Here is a 21,375-nt window from a genome sequence, read left to right as displayed (position 1 = left end):
GTCCCACTTTCTTTCATTTTATATATTTTTGACACACGCTGGAACCTCCATGAGCACCGATCTATTTACAAATTGAGATCCTAGTGAGCGCATCCTCAATATTTTTTCCTATTTCATATTATTATATATTATATATTGTTTTGCCCTACCTTTTGTCTACGATATTTTGCCTCAAGCCTAAGTCCAGCAGTTATTGTAATATGAGCATGTTGCAGAAAGTATTTCTTGAGCCACTTCCCACTGCGATCTTCCATCAGACTGAGATTTGCACATAGTTTTTGCTACAAAAGCCTAATAAAACATAAATGCATGGAAGCTTGAAAAAAAAAAAAAAGATTAGTTCCCTTTTAGCCTTGCTTTGACTCTGACAATATTGTTTTGACACAAGTGAATTGAAAACAAAGGTATTAAATTAAATGGAATGTACTGAAATGCAAAATCGTTATCACAGCTTTCAAGATAGCAAACATTGTGACTTTTTTTCTCCTATTGTGCAGCCATTCATGATCTTTTGACTGCAAGATAAAACTCAAATGCGTTAGGTTGTTAAAGTCTTCTGAAAAGCAAACGTTTTGTATAATCTAGTCGAACACATTTAGTAAAAACAGCACTGGCAGACTTTTCCAGTTAAACTATGAGAAGAAAAAATAAAAAGAATCTCAGGCTTTGGTGACCCTGACCTGAACAAAATCATTATGCACATTCAACATCTGACTGAAATTGCACTGTGTTGCTGCATTATGACTGGTGAAGGTTAAAGTCTGAAAACACACATCCATTTGCATTTCATTATAAGCTGGACCCGCACTTTACCGGAACCATTTAGTGCCATTGTTATCCGCTCCACTCAAACGCAGGCCACATGAGTCACCAAATTACTCACTTAATACTCACTAATGACTTACCTCCATCTGCATTCACCGGGACAAGGACATTAGAGCGCTCACACTTGGACTTAATAAAGCTGGATCTGATTGTATGGGACTGTAAGAAGGACCGAGAGAGCTATACAATAGAGCACAATGACTTCACCAGCATTACCTTCTTAACAGGTCTGGTCTGACTGGCTTTTGGCGGGGGGTTGGTGGGTAAACACAGTAATTGCAGCCCTTGTGATTTGGTAATTGCCTCTCGACACCTCTACATTTACTAATGATTGAGATTAGCAGCACTACTTTCTACGGTCAGTATTATTATGTATGGCGTGTAAGTACTTTCCTCATGTCTCGTATAAATTGTGTTAAACTGAAAGATCGATGGTGGGGCAATGATGTTTTTTTGTGCACAGATCCAGAGGTCAGTGGCTCGAATCAACACATGCCTGAATGTGTGGCATGAATGAAGAGGTAGTACAGTGGAGCTCTTTGAGAAGCTTGTCAAGCAAGGTTTGGAATCTATATTGTTATGTTATTTCAGAATTTTAATGGCGTTTTGCACATGAGCTTTTATCTGAGGCAAAAACATAACACACCACAACAATCTGCACGGTTACGATAAGAGTTAGGAACGACAAATGTAGTGTGTTTCAGTTGTGTTTCACCCACATAGTTTTAGAAACTAGAAGGTCTTGGCTTTTCAATGAGGTATCACCAGTCAAAAAGCTTTATGCATTATTGCTGACCCTAACTCTAAGCGTAGACCTAAGCCGGCAGATAACAGGTTAATCTTTTCAGCCCCATGAAAAAAACAAAACAATGCCATAGCGTTCTTTCTTCCTCTTCTTTTTACTGAAACAGCTGCACAGCGAAAGGGAGCAAGAAGAGAGGGTGGGAGTGGCTTATGGGGCGATCGTGTGAAAATCAGGAAGAGAAACTACTGGATATCTTGTTTTAGCTGATTTAGATCAATATTGCGGTGTAAGACTCAACATCAGCAAAACAAAGGAGCTCATAGGGCACTTTCGCTGGAGCAGGCCGGAACACTACCATCCCATCAACACCGAGGGAACGCCAGTGAAGAAAGTGGACCGTTTTAAATATCTGGGGGTGCACATATCCCAGGACCTGAGCTAGACAACACATACAAAATGTTTAGTAAAAGAGGCTCGCCAACACCTGTACCATCTTAGACGACTGAGAGACTTTAGACTCTCACCCCATGTACTAAAAAACTTTTACAGCTGCACCACTGAGAGCATCTTCACAGTGTGGATGGGGGGCAGCTCTGAGCAGGATTGCCTGGCTCTCAAGAAAGTGGTCCGCTCGGCAGAGAGGATCGTGAAGATCAGTCTTCCTAAATTGGACATCATTTACACTCAGAGATACTGAGAAGATCGTGAGGGACACCAGCCACCCTGATTATAACCTGCTCTCCCTGCTCCCATCAGGGAGGCGATACCGACCACTGAGAGGATGAGGGAAAGCTTCTATCCTAGGCCATTAGACTGCTCAATAAATCTGATTCCGTGCACCTCTTCCCACAGTAATATTGTCTTGTCTATGTTGTTGCTGCATGTTATACTGTATGAGTATGTGTGTGTGACAATAAACTAAACTAAGATAGTGATACAGATGTGTTTGAGATTATTACTAAAAACCTGCAAACGCATGCCCCCCTTAATCTTTGAAATGATCTTTATTGAACTCACCTAGCATGACGAATGGTATGCCCAGGTAGGTGGAGTTGTACGTGGCCCCGGTGAGGTTGAGAATCCCGGCCGCGGTGAGTCCCGACAGCGTGATGGAGAGCAGAGCCAAGAGGCCTAACCACGGTTTGGACCTGACACAGTCCCTCATGGAGCAACACAAAACCGCCAGCACTCCGCACACTCCCAGACTGGCCAGGAGGGGGCGCCGCGCGAGCACAGAGGAGAACTGGAAGTCAGTCCTTAGGGATGAAGAGGTGGAGGGGTACAGGGAAAGTTTTGGGTGTAAATCGGCAAAGTCTTTCAATTCGGAGCAAAACGCCTTCTCCCACTGGGCTGCGGCGTGATCCATCAAACTGCCGCGCGATTGGAGGTAGTACGTTAGCTGCAGCGCCTTAGCAGACCGCACCCCTTCTCCACTCAGCCCCGCCCCCGGAGCCCGTACTGTGCCCCCATTGGACACTCCTCCCAGCTGGTGACCGATGTAAGCCTGCCGCCCGTCCGCGAGCTGGGTGATGGGGTAGCGCAAAACGGGAAGAGTCAGGTTGGCGCTGCGAGCTGATTGGATCTCCTCCATGGCGCGGATGATGTCGTCGATGATGCAGAGGTTCCTGTCGTCGAGGAGACAGAGGGAGGAGAAGGAGTAGTTGAAGCTGTTGAGGCCAGAGGTCGAAACGGTCACCTGCATTTGGGAGAGCCAATGATGGAGCTACAAGAAAGGGGAAAACACACAAAGCAAAACGTGTGAGTAAAGTCAAAATCAGGGGCGTCCAAACTTTTTTCATTGAGTGCCGCATATCGAAGGGTCTACAGCAGAGGTGCCCAAAGTGGGGCCCGTGGGCCAAATATTGCCTGCCAGAATTTCGTTGGCCCGCCAGAGGGTGACCTACTTTTGCGCCGCACCTGGTTAGTACCAACCATGGATCTACCAACTCTCTCCCTTTCATTCTCAATGGTAAATATGGATGCAGTATACTTTTTGGCCACAGGCGTCAAATTGGGGGCGCTGTTTCCCTCCTTTCGCAAAGTTAAGATAACGTTGTCTTGGTGTTTATCAATCACAGAGCGTTGTATCAACTTTCAGTTTTCCAACTTTTATTGCATAGGTTGTTGACATCAACAAAGGTACATGTTAAAATTTACTTATAAAAGAATTGAAGAGTTTATGCTGAACTGACACTTTCAAAATGATCAAATTATCTTTGAGTTAACAAATGAATGAGGTATGTTGTGTTGTTTACATTTTGCACTATATAGCTACAATTGTTGCTTTTGTTCAACTAAAACTAATATTTTGCCATAGTTAACATTTGTTTTAATGTAGCATGTTATTTGCGTAGATAGACTCAAATGCAAATATATACCGAACAAAAAAAGTAACTATTATTACTTGCAGTTATGTGTTTCACGCTTGACATCGCTGTGTTTGGCCCGCGACCCACTGGCACTTTTTCATTCTGGCCCTCAGAGACAAAAAGTTTGTGCACCCCTGGTCTACAGCATGGAGGGGGCACAGATCAGTGGTCAATGCAGTCAAACATTCAACTGGGTGAGATTAAAAGAGGTTTAAATTGTTCCCCATTTATTTCGGGATAGAACCTTCAAGGCCCATACCTGATTTTTTTTACTTTTTTGCTTTCATTGTTTGACGAGATTTCATTGTTAGTTGTATCAACTTTCCTAAAACATTCCTAACATCCGAGTTATTTAAAGAGATTTTTTTACGATGTAATAATTATTTGTTACTTGTGGTAATGCCACCATGATATAACTTTTGTATAATAATCCTTGAACAAAGTAACAGTGAAGCTCAATGTATTTATCACTGAATGGGGAACTGGGGCTGGGAAAGAAGAATTTATCTTCTTCCCACTCCCTTTCAGGTAGAATTGGACCGTCATGTTTACATACTGTATATTCCTTTTTTACACATATGACATTTGTCTACCTTGTACTTTCTGTGCCATTGCCTGAAATAAATGAATGAATGAAGATATGAGCTTATGAGTAGTTTCAGGTTACACTGGGATCACAGTCACAGTATTTTCACATGTTGTATTTGTGCAAATGTAACATCTGCTTTTACTATTTACTGAAGGAGGGAAAATAAACCATTTTGTTCCACTGATTGGAAAAAATTCCGGGCCTGTATAATAATGCATACTCTGTCGCACAATGAAGTGCTGGTTTTTCTCATTTCTCAACAAGAAGCCTGTCACCAACACCTGTGGTCTCGATTCTCCGGGTCTAGATTAACAGCTACATTAATGAGCTGACTTCCACCATGAAGCCATCTTGCCTTTTTAGCACTGACACAACCTTAGGCGAGTGGCTCCCAACGTTTTTCTCTTAGTGGCTCCATTTTCTCATCGATGTACGACAGTTTGAGATCGCATAGATTTATTAGAGAAAGTGCAGGTTAAGAAATGTCTGGGCTTCCTCTTTTGTATGTTTATCAAAGGGTATTAGGTTATACAGACGGAGAAACATGCTTGAGGCTGTAATTCTGACAAAGACATTTATTACTCATCCTCTTAAAATGGATCATAGTATTGACCCGCCCTGTACTGAACGACCTAACCTGATCTATGGCAGACTGTGCTTCATATTAGATTACGCAACAGTGGGGAGAGAGGAGTGACTCGTATGGTTAAAATGAGGAAACAACAAAAGCCAGAAGCCATTGTTTTCTTAAGGGCATGACTATGGCTATGACTAAGGGCATGACTATGTTTCGTATGCATTATTTTGTGGCCCATTCTTGTTCTCAGGTGTGCATATAGAGCAGGGGTTTATTTGACCAAACATTTATATATGGGGAAATTACTATAACTGTGTAAGTGCCTATAAACATTCCTCCCCATATGAAAAACAATGATAAAAAATAGAAAAAAACTTCCCATGTTCTCTCCTTTTGTCCACTATCAAGCGTCAGTATAAAGTGTAGATTTTCGACAGCGGTGGTCCATGAAGCTGTGAATTGTGAGACCGTGCCAACATCCACAGAGGCGGTAACCTAGCAACAGGCTGATGCCAGTCTGTGCCACAGCAGCAGACTGGCAGACATAGCGACTGGGGAAGAGAGCAAAGTATTTCTTTGTAAACGAACCAGGGAGGCCCAGGTTTAAACGGCTGTTCAAAGCCAGATCAATGGCAATAAAGTCAGTGGGGCTGAGCCAAGACAGTGCAAGATCAATGCTGTTCGGAAGTTACTGACACGTAATTTGAAACATTCTCTTATTTTAAACATTTTGTCTTTTTCTTTTAATAAAGTTCTCAACCCATCAACCACCTGCTTATAATGCCACAGCCTGTTTGCTTAGTGACTCAATCATTTAGGTTTCTATTTCCTATAACCTTTGCACAACAATGCAACATGACACCAAGAACTGTTAGAGCAATTAGTATTGCATAATATCGAAAGTGACAGGAATAAGGGTGGCTCTATGACGGTGCAGGAAACAGGAAATTCCCCGATGGATCCAGCTACAGTTCTTGAGTGCCCTGAAATATATATCACTTTGAGTTACTTTACACTTTTCTTGTTGGACGCAATTTTCCCACTGCATCCCAAAGCGGCCTACCCATGTGCTTTATATGCGTCTAACCTTGAATGTAATTGGATTGATACAGTCTGCAACGCCGCCACCGAAACTAATGTGCAAAAATGCTACGAATCAACATGTCATCAACAAAGTGGTCTGACCAGTTCTGACTATTCTGTCAAAAAATATATATATATATATTCAGATGCTCGTTATATAATTACAATATCACGAAAAACTGCATTTACTTCTGTTATTCAACTTAAACTGTGAAACTAATATATGATATGATATATGAATAACCGTACATGCACTTTTTTGTGAAATTGTAATTATATGACGAGCACCTGCATATAGGATCCTGTAATAATAATTGCAATTTCACATTTTAAAAGAAAGCTTCACTTCGCACATGCAAAAGTCTGACTGTGTAAAGAAAACATATTCAGAGCGTGAGTTTATTAATCTGTTTACTTTTGTTTTCCAATAATATCAATAGTTTATTAGAGCAAAATACATAAGGCAATCCAAAGTGCTTCACAAATATAAGATCAATTAAAATGAACATACAATTAATTGAAAGTTCAAAAATGAGTAACTAAAAGTATATTGTACCACATTCTAACCCAATTTAATGTAAAATTATTACAAATGTATATATATACAAGAATCAGATTTATTCATCAACTTAAGTCAAGTTACAAATGTTATATGAAAACATGAATATGCCTGTTGAAAATGTATATTTACATATATATTTTAGAATAAGTCACGTAAAATACACAAAGACAAAATCTAACTGTGAGGAACAAAGCTCTATTTCCGTTTAAGAAAATATACTGAATTTCCAGTATGTGCCCATTTAAACCAGACTCCAGCGTAGAGAGGCTGAGTGAAAGTGGTCTGGACTCTGTGGAGGAGGGTCATGGGTTTGATGATACTGTAAAATGCCAGCACCCCTGCACTGTGGTCCAGATAAACCCCGATTCTGGGTGAGATTGGACCAGAGACCTGGGACTCTTGCGAGTTAAACATGAAAGAAAAACGGTTTTGGTTACAGCTTAAGGCCCAGGATTTATCATTGTCTCCAAATCTACATTCTTCAGAATCTCCTTTTCTGATAATACCCCTGTAGGAGATTGCTATTACAACCTCCACCCCGTACCATTCCACTTCCCAGTAACAGCGGCCAGTAAGACTCTCTTTGCTGAGGACCTGATACCAGAAACCAAATCTGTCCAGATGCTTAGGATAAGTCTGTTTCTCACTTACTGTTACTCTCCTGTCTTCTTGTGACAGTAACAGCTTTCTGTGAACTGTGTTTGGGTCCAGCGTGATTTCCTGTGAATATTGTAAGAGGTCCTGTCTGGTGATCGGTTCCGCTGTGAGGACATGGACTGGACTTGGAACCAGTGAGGTGTTGGTCTGGCCCTCTCCCAAACAGGCCTGGAGTTTGTCCTTGAGCGCAGACACAGCTGTGGTCACATCCTCAAAGGAGATCTGGGGCCCTTTCTTAATCTTGTCTGTCTCTGTCTGTGTGGACAGTGTCCTCTGTGTGTCTGTGGACAGTGAAGGACAAAGCTGTAGAAACTGGTTATGGTCTGGTGTGAGGAACAGTGCGTCCAGCTCAGAGATGTTGCTCTTTAGCTCTTTCACGCCACACTCCAGTTGGTCCTGAAGCTCTAGGACTCGTGTCAGGTGGGTTTTCTGCTGGAACTGGATCTGCAGCTCCACTTCAGAGCGTCTTTTCTCCAGGAGACAGATCATCTGACTGAAGCTGTCCTCACTGAGCTGCAGTGCTGTCTGGGCAGAGTGATTGATGTCCTGCTCCTCCTGTTGGAGTCTCTCCAGGTCGGTCTCTTTGTGCTGGAGGTTCTGCAGCAGCAGGGTCTTCGTGGGCTCCAGCTGTGCCTGCTGCTGGGCTCTCTCTGCTGCAGCTGTCACCATGTCGTGGCCCTTGTGCTGGTCCACAGAGCAGACGAAGCAGATGAGCTGCTGGTCAGTGCGGCAGAACATCTTCTTCACTTCGTCGTGCTGAGAGCAGATGTTTTCCTGGAGCCTGGTGGAGGGCGCCACCAGCTGGTGTTTTTGTAACACTGCAGAATCATAATGAGGCTGGACATGGCTCTCACAGAATGAGGCCACACACTGCAGACAGGACTTGACAGCTTTCAGCTTCCTCTCAGAGCACACATCACAGGGCACATCCTCAGGTCCCACCAAGTGGTCAGCGGGGGGCGCTCTGAGCCCTGTATTCTTCAGCTGCTCCACTAAATCAGCTAACACAGTGCTTTTAACCAGGACCGGCCTGGGGCTGAAGTTCTCTCTGCACTGAGGACAGCTGTAGCTGAGGTTCTGTAGGTCCCAGTGCTCTTTAATGCAGTTCATGCAGTAGCTGTGTCCACAGGGAGTAGTCACTGGATCCTTCAGTAGATCCAAACAGATGGAACAGGAAACAGAGTCCAGCTCAACACCTCTCTGTGCCATGTCTGCTGTGAGCGCAACAGTCTCCTCTTGAGTTCAACGGAGAGTGACGAGCGGAGCAGGAACGTGCCAGTTTTAGGAGAAGGCTCTGCCTCCTTTCTATGTCAGGTTGAACAGCCAAGTATAAAACTTGTGACGTACATTCATACCTCTCCTTTTAATGAGACTCTGACAGGCTGGAAGAACTAGACCCGCATCCAAACTCATCTGAATGCGCCTTGCCCACATTCCTTTCTTTCCTTTGTTCTTCATGTTCATGGTTTGAGGTCCATTCCACTGCACAATATTTTGAATTGTTGTCAAATCAAGAGTGTTTCCAAGTGTAGCTTTATTCCTAGAACACCATGAGACATAAAGAGGCACAGAGGCAAAGAGCATTTATATTATTCAACACAATAAATGATATTAAAATCAAGAGTCGGTTTACTCTGTGCATTTCAAACTTGTGCAGAAGCAGTTCAACTAATTCAAGAGCATAAAGGTCTAAACTACAATATTTGCTTTTTTATCACATGTAACAAGAATATTTTGCTGCCTGCAATATTGTACTTACTACACGACCGTGCCCAGTAACAAGAGGGTTTTCAACTAAAACCTCACAACCCCAGAAGGAATGAGGAAAGATGTTGGCGGAGAGTCCTTGCCTCAAGTGGAGGAGTTCACGTATCTCAAAACATGTTCATATGTAAAAAACAAAAGCTTTACAATGGAGATTGATATGCAATGGGATCAGAAATGTTCTGAAACTAAAACACTAAACATTTACAGTTCGTCATCCACAGCAGTATCCAGTCCGCCCCAGTGGCTTCTCTCTATGGACATATGCTGCACTTGCTGTCCTTGAATTAGGGTCAGAGCCTGTCTATGGGACTCGCTTGGAAACAGTATTTAAATAAAACTTTCAGCTTGGTATTTTACTCTCATAACTTCATAAAATCATTTGGATAATTGCTCGTGGTAGATCAGGCTAAATCTAGAAAATGTGATTAAGAATAACAAGAGTCTGGTTCATAATGAGAAAGGTCCAGTGGGTTGTTATTAACAGAGTTATGTTTTATACTGTTGGCATGAATCAATCAGAGAATAGAACCACCAGACATTGGCAAATCTCTGCTTGTTTACTGCTATGCATAATTTGTGTCCACAGTGATAAAATGTAAGAAAACATGAGAAACGCAACAAGCTCAGCGTCCGTATCAATCACGATATACATTTAGATAGAGATACTTTGCATATCAAAGTGCAGTGACAGAAATCGTGTAGTTTACAGATGAATAAACTCGAAATTGCACAGGCCATTTGTTCATGTTCCTAGAGCTTCACAGAGTCAACAAATCAAGCCTGGCAGGGAATGGTGCTCTCGGTTTTGTTTTTCTTTTTCCTCTGTGATGAGTTCAACCCATATAGAAGACTCACAAGTGATTCTTCTATACGAGCTTCCTTTGCTGTGTATTTTCATTTGCCTTTTTTTTTTTTACAGATTCATGACAGGTTTGGGACGAGCATGATCAGTACAGTAGTGTGGTGCAGCAGTGGTTTTAATTTTTTTCACATTAATCCACGCTCCGAAAAAAGTTGGCTAATCACCAGGCATGTCCAAATACATGTCCAAATATGGTCATCTACAGAATAATAATAAGTTTCTGTTTGCAAGATAAGCAAGTTTACTCCATACCCAATGTAAAAAAAAGAGGAACATGTTTGGGGAAAAATTGTAAAAAAAAATAATACAAAATAAAATAATAATAATAATAATAATAATAATAATAATAATAATAATAATAATAATAATAATAATAATAATAATAATAATAATAGTAATAATAATTAAAACATCATAAAGTGGGAAAAATGTGAAAGAAATGGTGGGGGACAATGTGTAAAAAAAAATGTAAAAACAGGGGGGAAGGACTGGGGTGGAATGCAAAAATTGTGGGGGAAATTGGGGAAAAATGTACAAAAAAAAAAAAAAAATGATAATAATAATCTAATAGGGGGGAAAGTGGAGGGTTTTTTTTATGGAAAGAAATGGACCCCTCCTGGAACCGCCACTTTAATGAGATGGAGGGATTTGAGTGCCCAAATGTATCCTAGGAGCTCTGTTCTCGGGGGCTTCGTGACCCTGGTAGGGTCTCCCATGGCAAACAGTTCCTAGGTGACGGGTCAGACTAAGAGCGGGTCAGAAGCCCCTTATGAGAGACCAACAGGCCCGGTTAGAATCATGAGGCCGTCCTCCATGGACCTACCACCTGCAGGAGGAGCCATAGGGGGCTGGTGCAATATGACTTGGGCAGCTCCAACAGCTGCCCCCACGACCTGGCAACGGAAAAGTGGAAGAAAATGGATGGATGGATATGGAGGATTTTTTTTATTTTTTTTAAACATTTGTAAAAAAAAAAAAAAATGTGGACTGTGTTTTTTTTCTGCCGTTTCATGTTTTATCTTTTTGAGCGAAGTCATGTAAATTAAGCACAAATATTGCTGCTTCATGGTAATCGACAAAGTCCCCAAAAATATTGAGATACTCATCGCCCAGCTCTAGTCGGAATCCTGTCTAAGCTCGGGCTAAACCAGGTCTAAATGGGGGTTAACTGTGATTAACTTCATTCTAAATGAGGACCAACTCAAAATAGGACAAAAAGACTCATTAATCAAATGATCTCTAAATTATACAAAGGCAATTACTGCAGATTAATGAATGAATGATGAATGCGCCCACGCACCACCAGTTTCTTTACGATAACAATTCTTGCACGAGCTGAAAGATTATGTAAACACAATCAGATCGTAAGCATCTGTAATTGTCAGAAATGGCAAAGGCTTCACGTTCTTCAAGTGGACTGTGATATCAACATACGGCGAATGATAAATGTAACAGAAAGTGCAACACTTCTCAAACTGCAACTAAATTCTTTCCCAAAAGTGTTGGGGACTAGCGCTGGTTTCACTAATTTACTTGCTGGGGGTTTGTTGATGACACATTTCTGCAGGGAAATCAGTTCGAAGAAGAAGAAAAAAAGGTGTTATTTGGCAATCAGCAAATTATGCCACACTTTTATCACAGCGCCCTTAATTAGCGATTATCTGAGGTCTTGGCAAGAAGTCGCACTCCCTCAACTCACAGGGGAGGTGAATGAAATACCCAATCCTTAACAATTTATGCTTTAAACATGCTAATGCTTCTTATATGCAGCCGGAGTTTGTCTATTTGGGGCTTCTTCAAACAAAAGCGCACTGATTTGCAATGCTGTCTATTTTGAGAGGAAAATAGCCTGGGGGGAATCAGGGTAATACAAATTCTACAGCTCCAGCTCCTGATCAGCGTTAGTATAAAACAGTCCCTGATAGTAGTTTCCGATTACACTTTGTTTTTATTTTATGACGTGGATTTGAATCAAGAAGCAATCACTTTATCCTCTAAATCAGTAGTTCTCAACCTTTTGGAGCCGCGACCCCCATTATAACAGGTAAAGGGGTTCGTGACCCCCCGCCTGGGTCACACAGTGAGAAATAGGAACATTAGCCTCATAATTCTTAAAAACAAAGAAAAAAAACAAATGGCTGAAATAAAATTCATTAAACTACGAACAAATAATGTGTCCCGACCCCCAGGTTGAGAACCACTGCTCTAAATACCCATGCACGGGGATGCACCGATACCGATACCAATACCTACGAGAAAATAGCAACAAACTGGAGAATTCTTTTGTGGAAATACAATATTCCACATAGAGCTGAATTTATTACAGACAACACTCCCTAAATCAGAGTCTGTGCTGGATTTAACCAGAGCTAAATGTTGTTAGCGCTGCAACGTGGAGTCTGCAGTGTTTACAAGGTACAGGCTAATGTTGCTAACTAGCCGCTAACTGTTTTGGCGAGACTTATGCTGTTTTATGCCCAGGGGCTTATTCATCTGAAAAAACTAACCCAGCGACTAAAAAGTTCTCCGAAAATCCAAATTAAAGAGATACAGCATGTCCATATTGAGAAATGGGATAACAATCAAAATGCTGTAGCTACTCGCTAAGTTGCTATAAACACAGGAGAAAATCCACAGAGAGCTGTAGAAAAGATGAAAAGAGACCATTTAGCTGCAGTAATAAGTAACATCTCAATACTATTGCTAAATAAAAATACATAAATGAATAAAGCACAGGCATTGAGGAGCTTTGTATTATTGAATGAAAAAATAAAATGGCATCTGTACAATTATTTATATATATGATACAACTTCTCTTTAAAGTGTAGCCTACTTTACTTAAAGAGACTATACGGAGTTTAAAAATGTTAAAATTAAGTATTTTCCTCCCCCTACATGTTCCAACAATGTCCTAATGTGTAGAATGAGCCCAGACCTGTTCACCACAACTGCCTCTAAAATCCTGCACTGTCACTAAATGACGGCAATCATGCACAAGCTTAATATAGAAGGTGCAGTTACACATATGACCTGAGGTGGCAGTAGTGAGCATAAAATGGCTAACTTGCGTTCTAGCCCCTTTAAAGAAATGTAAATAAGTAAATTAAGTAATTACAAACCAATCTGCTGTGAAAAAGTAAGTATGTTGAAGATGGCAAGTACTTCAACCAAAGTACTTGTATCGGTTTTAGAAAAAGTAGCATTGGTGCATCCCTGCCAATGTAATTACCTGATTGCTGTCTTACTTTTCCTTTTATAAGTATTATTTTTTTTACTGATACTTGATCCCTCTTGTCAGCATCAACACCAGGACTATCATCGTCGTAGGTCTAAAAATGGAGTGAGCTCAGTATAATAACAACCAAAGCACGACTGCATTGAGTTGCCTTGACTGAAAGTATCACAAGCAGGTAAACAAAACTGAAAGTATCACAAGCAATTAAACAAAATATCTTTAGAGACCAGTTTGTCCAGGGAGAGCCTTAAAGGAAGTCACTTGGTTGTTTCAGCTGAAATAAATGATACAACTTTAAAAGAAATAGTCTGTTATGGAATAAATGAACGCTATTGTTCTGTTTTATGGTTCTTGTTGACAAATATTTTAGTATAGGTATCAGTAGTAAGTATAGGTATGGTAAACCAAGTATTGGTATAGAAAAAAACATAACCCTACCCAGCCCAAGTCATTTGTTCTCTCACTTATGAGGCTTTGTCAGATATAAGATAAGATCTATTTTCCCACGAGAGAGAAATTTGTCTGGGGCTATTCACCCATGCTGCAGCCAAAAATCAATACATATAGACAACATAAATAATATATAAACATGCAACAGGCCTGCCCCATTCTATAAGAGTACAATAATAGAGAATGTCCATTGTCCATTGTTCTGACATCTATCAAAGTTCATCTTTGAATAGACTGATTCAACAGCCTAATTGAATCCGGGACAAAAGAGTTTTTAAATCTGTTGAGATTGAGCAGCGGGGGGCCTTGTTCCTGAAGGCAACATTTCGTACTCTGAATACAGAGAATGGGACGGATCGCTTAAAATTCAGAAATAAATAAATAAATTCACTTCTTTGTTACAGAAAGCCGACACACACAAGAGCATTTGAGAATGAGAAGGAAAAAAAACAAAAAAACATCTCACAATTTTATGATGAATCCTGGCATTGTCCTCTTAGGCCTGTGCCATAGATACAGACGGCATCTCTGGAATCGCCCACAAATGGTCATGGTTGAAAACATTTTGGAGAAAAATATAATCTATCTCTAATTGTTCAAAAATTACTTTAACAAATGCTGAATTATGAATATAGTTTTCTACTAAATAAAGATACAAAGACATGGAGAGGAGCAAAGTGGTTCAACAGCCCATAAATACATAAATAGCGGAGAATATTAACTTGATGCTTCATGTTAGCATCGGGCTAATGCTAACAGTTAGCTAGCGCGAGCTACAACTGCCGTTTTTTTTTTCCACTTCTACTGAACAATCTGCTGTGAGAAAATATCCATATGGGCCCGATTTACACTTGACTTTATTTATGTGTGGTAAATAAGTTCATATTCCACCAGAAAATGTCTAAAAAGAGTGAAAAATTGTGTTTCTCTAAAGATTCTATTTTTTTCCTTGGCGAAGCCACGCCCCTTTTCTATGACGAGATGCCGTCTGTATCTATCAGGGAAGAAGAAACCCATTGATGGAATAACCTGGTCACCGAGGATACCAAAGATCATAACAGCTAGTTTTTGGTCAAGCAGTGTACTTTTACTGACGAAAAGTACCTAGACTATAGTGTTTTCTCTCAAACAACAGGAACACGCATGTACCTTGAGTATGGCGTCCATGTGCAGGGGGTCCAGCACGTTCCCCTTCTTGGCGGTGATGATGACCCTCCCGTACCGCCCCGGGGTCTGCAGATCGGAGTAGAGCGCATGTTTCGACCTGTTTATCGGAAACAAGCTCTCCACTAAATTCCCCTCGATTTTGGCCAGACTGTGCTTGGGCGCCAGCAGCCCCTCCACGTCCTCCTCCACGTGGTACCGGCTGAAGCTCGACCCCAGGAGGATGGCCAACAGGACGGGCCCGGACGCAAAAAACACCGGGTGACTGGCCACGAAGCGTCCCAGTGCGTGGAAGGAGGTCCGGAGCCCCGCGTGGAGCACCTGCCGCAGCATGCTAGAGCGGGCCGGCGGCTCGAGCCTCTCCCAGCGACCCTTGCACCGCCCCGGGACAGTGCGGAACATGAGGGGCTGGAGCAGGCATGGGGGGTCGGCCAGCGGGGCGGAGGGCAGGTGGCGACGGATGGTGGAGGCCGGTCAGAGGGGGCGGTCACACAGGGGCCCCGGGTCACACGGACCAGCCATTCACTGCAAATAAGAACACAACTAATGAAGACAAATCGTGCCATTTTGACACTTTTCCTTTTAACCTCTTACCCCCTGCTGCTTTTATTGTGAAAATCCCCAGTTAGTTATATCATAGTGCTTTTATTGTGAAAATCCCTATTTAGTTATATTAAACTGCTTTTATTGTGAAAAGCCACATTTAGTTGTATTATAGTGCTTTTATTGTGATAATCCCCATTTAGTTGTTTTATAGTGCTTTTATTGTGAAAATCTCCATTGAGTTGTATTATACTGCTTTTAATGTGAAAATCTCCATTGAGTTGTATTATAGTGCTTTTATTGTGAAAATCCCCATTTAGTTGTATTATACTGCGTTTAATGTGAAAATCTCCATTGAGTTGTATTATAGAGGTTTTATTGTGAAAATCCCCATTTAGCTATATTATACTGCTTTTATTGTGAAAATCCCCATTTAGTTATATCATAGTGCTCTTATTGTGAAACTCCCTATTTAGTTATATCATACTGCTGTTATTGTGAAAATCCATTGAGTTGTATTATAGTGCTTTTGTTGTTGAAATCCCCATTTGGTTGTATTATACTGCTTTTAATGTGAAAATCTCAATTTAGCTATTATACTGCTGTCATTGTGAAAATCCACATTTAGTTGTGAACTAAACCCCGCACCTGAACGGAGAGCATATTCTCCAGTTCGGCTTTACCCAAATCTAAAAGCTTCTTGACTGGAAAGCAACAGGGTAATGCCTCATTTGAAAGTTAACACCTACAAGAGTGATCGTTTTTTTCCATTGTTTTATAGTTTTTTTCGCACATTTTTTGGCACTTTTTATCACTTTTTCGGCTTTTATATTTGGGTAATGCCAAACTGGAGAAAATGTGCAGTCACAGCTACAGTACTGTCTTTGTGCAGACATACCTCATCCCTGTGGAGAATGTTAGAAATGTGTTAGAAAAGTCAGCAGTTTGGACCACCGCTAATGAGCTCAGATTTATGCATCATTGTGTTTAACTCCCTCCCAAAAAAATATCAATTGTTTGTGATAATGAAGGCAGATAATGTAATACAGTGAACATGCCATACATCACTTTTGCACTATAAGTATGAAACTGACTGCTCTTATGGTATTTTGTGTACTCTGTATTTATATATCGTCGAGCCTTGGGAACGTTAAGTAATTCTCTTTTGGTGATTTTGTGAGTCCTTTTCCATCATCGTTTTTACTTTCCTGGATGATGCTTTTTCTCATCCGTAATTTGGCTGCTCTTCCAGAACATTATTTTTCAAAGTGAAATGTGTGCTGTTTTTTCGGCCAAGAGAATAGATTCATATTTTAACATCGGACGAGGTTTCCCAAAAAAACAGTGTCGAGCCGTAACTATGCTCGAAACAGCCCTGGAACTGCAACGCTTTGGAGCTGGAGAAAATGTTCTCGGTTCAGGCCGGGGGGTAAGAGGTCAAAAGGAAAAATGTCAAAATACAAATAAATGGGGATTTTTACAATAACAGCTGTAAAATATATAACGAATGAGGACTTTTCACAATAAAAGCACTATAATACAACAAAATGGGGATTTTCACAATAAAAGCAGTATAATACAACTAAATTGGGATTTTACAATAAAAGCACTATAATACAACTAAATAGGGATTTTCACAATAAGAGCACTATAATACAACTGAATGGGGATTTTCACAATAACAGCTGTAAAATATAACTGAGGACTTTTCACGATAAAAGCACTATAATACAACAAAATGGGGATTTTCACAATAAAAGCAGTATATTACAACTAGGGATTTTACAATAAAAGCACAACAATACAACCAAATAGGGATTTTCACAATAAGAGCACTATAATACAACTAAATGGGGACTTTCACTAAAAAAGCAGTATATTACAACTGAATAGGGATTTTCACAATAAAAGCACTATAATACATCAAAATGGGGATTTTCACAATAAAAGCACTATAATACATCAAAATGGGGATTTTCACAATAAAAGCACTATAATACAACTAAATAGGGATTTTCACAATAAAAGCAGTATAATCCAACAAAATGGGGATTTTCACAATAAAAGCACTATAATACAACTAAATAGGGATTTTCACAATAAGAGCACTATAATAAAACTAAATAGGAATTTTCAAAATAAAAGCAGTATAATCCAACAAAATGGGGATTTTCACAATTAAAGCAGCATAATATAACTAAATAGGGATTGTCACAATAAAAGCAGTATAATACAACAAAATGGGGATTTTCACGATAAAATCATTGCATCAGATAAAAGAGGACGTGCAGACTCCATCATTTGAAATAACTTGCCACTGAGCACCTCTCCTCTGTAATAAAGTCCAGCTTATTGCAGCTGAAAGGTTAATGACAGGTCACAGCCAAATTGCCAATTTGAGTGTTACGTGAAAACTGTCTGGTTCACAAACGAATAAAACGGTAAATATAGCTTGAAAGTGCTCTGCGATGAGATCTATCTTGGGAAAATGGCTCATTATAAAGCTTTTTGTTCGAGTTCCTGGAGCTTCACGGACCTCGCAAATCTTGCTCCTGGGGAAAACTGTGCAAATAGCGTTTAAAGGAAATTAGAAAATGGTTAAGAAGTACTCCAGCTTATTCCCTTTAAAGAAATGTACTGAGTAAGTTGTAGGAGTGGGTTGCAGAGAGAGCGAGCATGAATGAGGCTTTACTCGCGGGGGCTTAATGCTCTCCCAGGGCGTCCTTTTATTGTACAGTAAGTCTAAATGCCAGAGCCAATGACCATTCAGCAGTATGTCTTCAGAATTAAAGAAAGAGTAGAGCACGGTAATTGTAGCCTGCTATCCCTCATCTAAATCAAGATTTCAACCAATAATGAAGAAGCAGCAGGAAATGACAGATCTCATGTTTGAAAACAAAGTGACTCGAGACATTGCAGTGATTTCGGTTGTGTGATATATTGTATTGTACTGTACTGTAATTACCTTTAGGCTGAGTACACTTCGGAATCATAAAACTGTATTAATATTAATGTATTGACACAAAGTACAGCACTGCAAAAAGTGCCTCTGCCTCATTCAAGTGAAAATGTATTCACCTTATTTGTTTTGATACAAAACACATATTTAAATTAATTGTGTAAATGCATATTTTCAAGAAAAAAAGTATGTATTTTATTGTTTCTACTCTAACCAAACAATGGATACAACAAACAATGCATCCCTCATAATTGTAGCCTACAAAAAAAAAAATATGGAAAAACTAGATCTAATTCCTGCTCGGTGGTCTTATTAATTGAGAAAATCTAGGCGACTCCCCGAGACTTTTGTGAAGGCTAAACTATTGGCCTACAGGTACTGCATGATCTAACTCGGACAGGTTGCACGTGGAAATGCCTTGTAAGTTTCATCGCATACCTTTACGCGTAGACATGGGACCTCAGCGGGGACATTATCCATCTCTCCTCCTGGCTTCATGCGCTTCAGCTCCACCCTAAACCGCCACGCCACAGACCTGCCCGGTGGCAGTGGTGTAGTGCGCAGGATGGAGCACAGCGAGACACCGGTTTGGTCTCTCAAATTACCCCCAAAACGCGTTTTTCTCTCACTGGCATTGAGCTCGTCCACGCGTTTTTTGGGCGAAAGCAGCGCCGGTCTATTTAGGCTGTCTCTGGTGTCTGCGAGCCGAGTGTCTACAGTTCTTTGGGGAAACCGGCTTTCAATTACCGTATCCCGGTGGCTGCTGGACCATATCCCCCTCTCTCTCTCTCTCTTTCTCTCTCTCTCTCTCTTTCTCTCTCTCTCTCCGCACTAGCACCGCCCTCTCGAGCAGCGCGTCAGTCCTTTCCTCGAGGCTTTTTCGCGCCGCTTCAATGCAGATGATCCACATGCGCTACAAGTGAATGGGTCTCCTCTCACAAAGACTGACAGGATGATTACAGTCCACTATTTATTGCCTCTGACCTCTATATTCAGACTTTAATGGTCGAAGGCTGCAGCGCTTTCATACAACAGTGAATCTATACCTTTCAGCAGTGGTTCTCAAAGTAAACTGAAAAGAAATGTGTCGCAGCCTTAATTCATTGCTATTTGTTCCTTTGCATGTTATTTTAGGCTGTGAAACATGTGTGTACATTTTAAAACAGGGTGTAATTATTACTGGGGGCCCCCTGTGGATAAGGATAATGGGGCTCCTGACTTTGGGAATGGCCGCCTGACTGCCTTTGTTTTGCACGTTCTCCCTGGGATTGATGCTCTGAATTCCCTCCATTGACCCACATTCATTCTGATCATGAGCCCAACTCCACATCTGCAGATGAGTCCCTGCACGCGACAGGTTGAGGCTTGGAGCAAATGCAGAGGACAAATTTAAGGGCACAAAAACTTTCTCACATATTTTTGAACCTTTTAAGCACATTTTCTACAGTTTGGCTTTGCCCAAGTCTAAAAGCGCGACAAAAGCGAGACAAAAGCGCACCGGTAAAGCAACAATAATACAGTAAAAACAGTGACAAAATGTGACAAAAACCTGATGAAAACACGCCAAAAATGTGATAAAAAAGCCATGAAAAAGTGATGAAAACAGGACGAAAAAAATGGGTGAAAACAGTACAAAAAAGCAACAAAACACGATGAAAAAAAGGATGAAAAACACGACTAAAAAGTGACAAAAACACGACTAAAAAGTGACAAAAACACGACGAAAAAGTGACAAAAACACGACGAAAAAGTGACAAAAACACAATGAAAAAGTGACAAAAACACGACTAAAAAGTGACAAAAACACGACGAAAAAGTGACAAAAACACGATGAAAAAGTGACAAAAACATGATGAAAAAATGACAAAAACACAACTAAAAAGTGAAAAAAACACGATAAAAAATGACAAAAACACGTCTAAAAAGTGACAAAAACACGATGAAAAAGTGACAAAAATACAACTAAAAAGTGACAAAAACACGTCTAAAAAGTGACAAAAACACAATGAAAAAGTGACAAAAACACGACTAAAAAGTGACAAAAACACGTCTAAAAAGTGACAAAAACACAATGAAAAAGTGACAAAAATACAACTAAAAAGTGACAAAAACGCGATGAAAAAGTGATGAAAACAGGACAAAAAAACGTTGGAAAAGCAACAAAACACGGCAAAAAACTATGAAAAAAACACAACAAAAATATGACATAAATGCAACAACAATGCAACAAAAGAGTTTAGATCAGTTTTGTAGGTCTAAGCTTTCAAATGAGGCTGTATCGAGAAGCTTTTACATTTAGGTAGCACTGAAATGGAGAAAATGTGCTTGGTTAAGGCGGAGGGAAAGAGGTTAATATATAAAGGGAGGCCAGGTTTCGACATTGACAGTTCGTTGCTTCAATGTTTTTCGTTTTCTTTCTTTATCTCAAATAGTGGCTTTGATTTGAGGGAAATCAGTACAGTTGTATTTCTGATCAATTCAGCCTTCACAATTCTAAATATCCAAATCCGCTGATGCCCTTTACACTTGCCTTGCTTTTAAGTTCTCTTCCCATTTTTCATATCAGTGCTACAATTGAAATAACAAACCGCCTTTGTTACAAATATTGTTTCCGTGCTGCCATGGAAACCGAATCCACTCTTTCTTTTGTCACAAATCAGGGTTTCCAAGACGATGGGGATGCTTCAGTGTCCTTCTTCCTCCTCTTTCGCTCCCGTCATCGTCACCTGGTCGTGCTCGGGAGGCGGCGGAGCAGAGAGAGAGGTGACAGGACAAACACAAGAATCAGACGCGACGGAGCTGTGAAGAAAATAATAAGTGCCGACAGGAGCAGATCACACTTCTCTCTCTGGGCACCTGTCTGTCCTAATGTTATACTCGGAACTGAAACAACACAACATATACTCTGGGAAAACGCGAGAGATTACAATTCTAAACTAGGGGAGACCTGGGCTATTTGTCATACATTTGTCACATTGCTTTTTATAG

The 21,375-nt window shown here is 40.6% G+C and overlaps 2 protein-coding genes across 2 annotated transcripts in view; both read right to left on the bottom strand.

Moving 5' to 3' along the window:
* The window catches only part of ptchd1 (patched domain containing 1), a 28,697-nt gene extending 9,537 nt beyond the window's left edge, over nt 1–19,160 (bottom strand). Inside the window, exons 1-3 of the mRNA XM_079576567.1 lie at nt 18,826–19,160; nt 14,871–15,410; nt 2,588–3,293 (exon numbers count right to left, since the gene is read on the bottom strand). Coding sequence (XP_079432693.1) covers nt 2,588–3,293; nt 14,871–15,287 — 1,123 coding nt within the window. The 5' untranslated portion in view covers nt 15,288–15,410; nt 18,826–19,160. The remainder of the gene's footprint in view (nt 1–2,587; nt 3,294–14,870; nt 15,411–18,825) is intronic.
* LOC306977812 (E3 ubiquitin/ISG15 ligase TRIM25-like) lies at nt 6,946–8,616 on the bottom strand (the record flags this gene model as incomplete). The annotated part of the gene is made up of 1 exon (XM_079576254.1): nt 6,946–8,616. One exon carries the CDS (start codon nt 8,614–8,616, stop codon nt 6,946–6,948), a length of 1,671 nt encoding a protein of 556 aa, XP_079432380.1.
* Nucleotides 19,161–21,375: the final 2,215 nt, after the last annotated feature.

The sequence above is a fragment of the Gobius niger genome, assembly GCF_951799975.1.
Source record: "Gobius niger genome assembly, chromosome: 18".
NCBI lineage: Eukaryota > Metazoa > Chordata > Actinopteri > Gobiiformes > Gobiidae > Gobius > Gobius niger.
Note: the sequence above shows the minus strand (reverse complement) of the source record. Positions and strands in the feature narration are given on the sequence as shown.